The following is a 4,094-nucleotide window of genomic DNA, read 5'->3' as shown; positions in this document are numbered from 1 at the left end:
CCTTCTTTTCCTTCTTTCTTTTTGCTTTTTCATTTTTGTTTTTGAGTGAGGAGCCCACTACAGAGGTGGCCTGGAGCTGGGTGTGTAGATCAGGCTGGCCTAAAACAGATAGAGATCCCTGTGCTCCACCATTGCTGGTGTTAAAGATGTGTGCCATGTCACTCAGGCTGCAATGTTTGAGATAGGGTTCACATGGCTCAGGGTGACCTTGAACTTACTATGTAGCTAAGGATGGCCTTGAGTTCCTGACCATCCTGCCTCTACATACTGAGAAGTTATAGTTAGGGTTACTTAGTGTTAGGGTTAGGATGAGCGTTATGGTTATTTTTGGGGTTATGGTGATGGTTAGTGTTAGAGTCGTTAGGTTTGGGTCATGGTTATTGTTAGTGTATGGAGTCAGGATCATGTTTCCATAAAGAGCAGTCATCTCTGGCTTCTTCATTAATACCTATTGTCAATTGCTGTCTATGACTTTGATGCCCTCTGAGAAGACACAAACACATCCCATCTAGTTTTCCTCACCATCCTATAATGCTCTCTGTCCTGCTCCTGGTTGTTGTCTTCACCCGTTATCCCCTTTGGGAGGCTGAGGGTGTGGACCCAGGAGGAGATAAGGTTTGTTTACACCCAGGCATGAGGAGTCCAAAGTCCCTTGCAGGTTCCTGCTGAGTCTGTATCTTAGGTGCTGGGTTTGGGCTGCTCAATGGACTGAGCACGTAGAAACTAAATGTTTCAGGAAGATATACTGTATCTTAGTAGTTACTGGAGCTAGACCTGGGCTCATGACACCATCTCTGTTTGGAGCTGTGACCGGAGTTGACATAACTGTGTGATGTAAGCTGTGAGCTGCTCCTGATGCTTCAAATGGATTCAATAAAGTTTTGTTGTCTTCTTTGTGTCATCTTTTAAAATTCCATAAAGTGAAGGTCTGAGAAGTCTCCCCACTGGGCAGGGTGGGCAGAGGCAACGGTGGCATTGTGGTTGGGGTGGGGAGGTGAACCTTCACCTCTTCCTGATAGAACATCCCGTTCAGATGGAACACACACCCAGGTCACATTACTGTAGCTTTCAGTTTTGGTGCCTGAAACTCTAATTGCACTGTTGGCTCAAAGGGCGCTGCTTGAACTGGCAGTGACTCCAGCCTGGCCACTGCCAATGCGACTGCCACCATGGTGTCTTCGTTGTTGTCCCTGTAGAGGCTGTGACAACTTATTGCACTGCTTGTCTTCTACTCTAGAAAATGATCCTGGAGGTGAGGAAAATGGATGTTGACATTGGAGCGAGCCCAGCTTAGAGCCAAGAGAAACCCATGGAGCAGGGCTGAAGTGTGAGAGGAAGATTTGGCATCTCCTGGGTCCCCTTGGCCCTGAGCTGTGCCTGATGAAGTCACAGCTTTTCAAACCTGGGGGCAAAGAGAAGCAGGTAGGTGGGCATTGATGACAGCTGGGGCCTGCAGAAGAAGCAGAGAGGTGATTATTTTGAGTGAGTCTCAGCAGGTAACCTCCTTGGTGTCCGTAAGTTTGTCCTCGGGCCTTTAGGCTTCCTCCCCACTCCCTCTCCTTCCAAACAGCAGCTGGTGTGGGAAGAAGCACGTTTTCTCCTGTTCCTCTCAACCCTGTGTATAACCAGCTTGGTCTTCATCCACAGAGACTATGAGGATAAACCTCTGCTGTGGGACATGTATGTGGGGCACCTGCCAAGTGTAAAGTCATGTCAGGAGCCAGGGCAGGGGCTGGGCTGGGGGTAGGAGGGCTCTGGAAGATGCTCCTAAGGGGCTGGTCACAGTTCTGGAAACATAGAATACAGGAGGCAGGCTATTCCTGAGGGAAGGGCTGGACATAGGTTCCATGTCTTGGGCGTCACAGGCAGTTTGTGGATAAGGGGGAGTTGGAGTCATGGTTTCTACACTGGGCTTTGCTCAAGGCTCTGAGAAAGGAAGGGTCTATATTTCTGGGTAGAGCTTGGCTGCCCCTGAGCTGGGGCTCAGGTAGGAAGGAAAGGATGGCTACTTCTCAGATGACTTGGATGTCCCCAGCTGCCAAGTGTTCTCAGGGCTGAGAGGAGTCAGGCTGGCCTGTTTGTTAGTGTTGGGTTTTGCGGAGCCTTCATCTTGTGATCATGGGCGTGTTTTGGTCCTGTAGGCTGATCTCCTCCCTGAGCAATGCTGTCTCTCATGAGGTGTCTTACATCTGGGTGGGTCTGGCCTCTTACCTCCTGCCCCAGCATGTTGATCTGCCTCTCCTGTCTTTTTCTTCAGCTCTGCAAACATGGAAGATCGCTGCAAGCCCTCTCTGCCCTCCGGTGTCTCCTGCCTGTTGGTCCTTACACAGTTGCTTAGCTGGGTGACCTCAAGTGAGTCTGTCCTGCTCTGTCTTCCCATGTGTCCCTACAGTGGGTAGGAGCTGCCAGGTGCTCTGCAGATTACATGTGCAGGAGACTCACTTAAACCTGGCATCCAGGATTTCCCCAGCTTTCTCTTTACAGTGTGTTAGTAATATAAATCTAGGTGAGCGTGTATTCATCAGCATTTCAGAGGCTGACCATGGAATATTGTGAGTCCTTGGCTAGCCTGAACTCCATAGCCTGATCCTACCTGGGAGCATAGTTGGGATAGCCTTCGACGGCAGTGTGCCTGGGGTGTGAGGAGCTGCAGAGGCCAATGTTGGCTGCAGCAGTATGACCCAGGGAGAGAGAAGCAGGAGCAGGTTGTGGAGGACTGAGTTGGGAGCAGCCATGAGGGCCTGGTGATCCCTGGTGGGAAATGCAGAGTCAGGGCTGAGCCTTGAGCAGAATGGGGACAGGTTTTGACTCCATGTTAGGTCACAGAGGTGGGGGTTGGGAGACAGTAGACAGGTGTCCTTGTCTGTCCAATGGCAGCAGTTTTCTAGACAGGAATGGAGCAGTGTAGAGTGACAAGGAGCTCTTGGGGCCACAGTGCCTGTGTCAAAGTCCTCCGGTTTAGAGGGCCAAGGGTTCTCAGAGTAAAGCAATCTTCCTCCTTTATCACGAAGTGATTGGGGCACCTGGAGTGCAGGTGGCTTTTTCAGAGAAGTACCCTTTGGCTCTGTATACTTTCTTCCGTGTGTATGGGCTCTTTCCCCGAATGAATGTCTGTGTAACAAAAGACCTGAATGCTTGATGGCCACAGAGTTCAGAAGGGAGTTACAGATAGTCACGAACCATCCTGTGGGTGCTGGGAATTGAATCTGTATCCTCTAGAGGAATCTCTTGTATCTTAGTTGTTCAGCCATCTCTTCAACTTTGTCTGTGTGTTTTAATATTCACATTATCCAGTGGATGAAGAAATGAGCTGATAACAGAATTTAGGATTGGTGTTTGAACTTTCCTGGGTCTTTTATTGAAACCAGCCAGTTATACCCGTGTCTCCCAAGGTGTGGCCATATAACCAATTGTGTGAGCATATGTAGTGATCTTTATACATTTATGATCTTGGACCCATGGAAATATACTGAGGCTAGAGCACTCAGCGAAGATTTAGTTACCTGAAATGTGTCTGGTGACCAGGTACATGCAAGCTGGATAAAGAATATATATGGGATTGCTTCAAGAAAGTGTCTGGTGCCAGGGACACTGGCAGAAGAAGTTATTTATTTTTTATTTATTTATTTTTACATCATTTATGAGGTGCACTTCTCTGTCTAAAGGTAACTTGTATATCAGTACATTAGGTAGTCATGGATGCCTAATACACAATGCCTAGAGCAACCCCATCTATCTCTTGCTTTCTACTGGGGTGACATTCCCCTTCAGAGTGTGTTCTCTGCATTGTCCTGTGTCTCTCCAGCCTCTCATTGCTACATCTGTGTTCACAGAGGAGTTCCTGGTCTTTGGTCCCTCGGACCCCATTGTGGCTGTACGAGGTGGGGAAGCCATACTTCCCTGCTCCGTGTTTCCAGCCATGAGTCTGGAGGACATGGAGGAGCTGAGGTGGTTCCGCACCAGATTCTCAGAAGCAGTACTAGTCTATCGGGACCAAGAGGAGCAGAAGGAAGGGCAGATGCCTGAGTATTCCTGGCGGACCACGCTGGTGAAGGATCAGTTCCATCAAGGGAAGGCTGCTGTGAGGATCCAAA

General features: G+C 49.1%; 2 protein-coding genes across 4 annotated transcripts in view; both read left to right on the top strand.

Annotated features, from left to right (window-relative positions):
• Positions 1–1,294, top strand: part of LOC116074436 (butyrophilin subfamily 3 member A3-like) — a 20,724-nt gene extending 19,430 nt beyond the window's left edge. The window contains 1 exon segment of the mRNA XM_031347014.1: positions 1,238–1,294. Within this exon segment, the coding sequence (XP_031202874.1) occupies positions 1,238–1,294 (57 nt within the window).
• Positions 1,295–2,267: 973 nt separating this feature from the next.
• Positions 2,268–4,094, top strand: part of LOC116074789 (butyrophilin subfamily 1 member A1-like) — a 25,426-nt gene continuing 23,599 nt past the window's right edge. For all 3 annotated transcript variants that reach the window (XM_031347603.1, XM_031347605.1, XM_031347604.1), the window contains exons 1-2: positions 2,268–2,352; positions 3,834–4,075. In XM_031347603.1, coding sequence (XP_031203463.1) covers positions 2,268–2,352; positions 3,834–4,075 — 327 coding nt within the window. The remainder of the gene's footprint in view (positions 2,353–3,833; positions 4,076–4,094) is intronic.

Source organism: Mastomys coucha, unplaced genomic scaffold (assembly GCF_008632895.1).
Source record: "Mastomys coucha isolate ucsf_1 unplaced genomic scaffold, UCSF_Mcou_1 pScaffold3, whole genome shotgun sequence".
In the NCBI taxonomy this organism is placed as follows: domain Eukaryota; kingdom Metazoa; phylum Chordata; class Mammalia; order Rodentia; family Muridae; genus Mastomys; species Mastomys coucha.
Note: the sequence above shows the minus strand (reverse complement) of the source record. Positions and strands in the feature narration are given on the sequence as shown.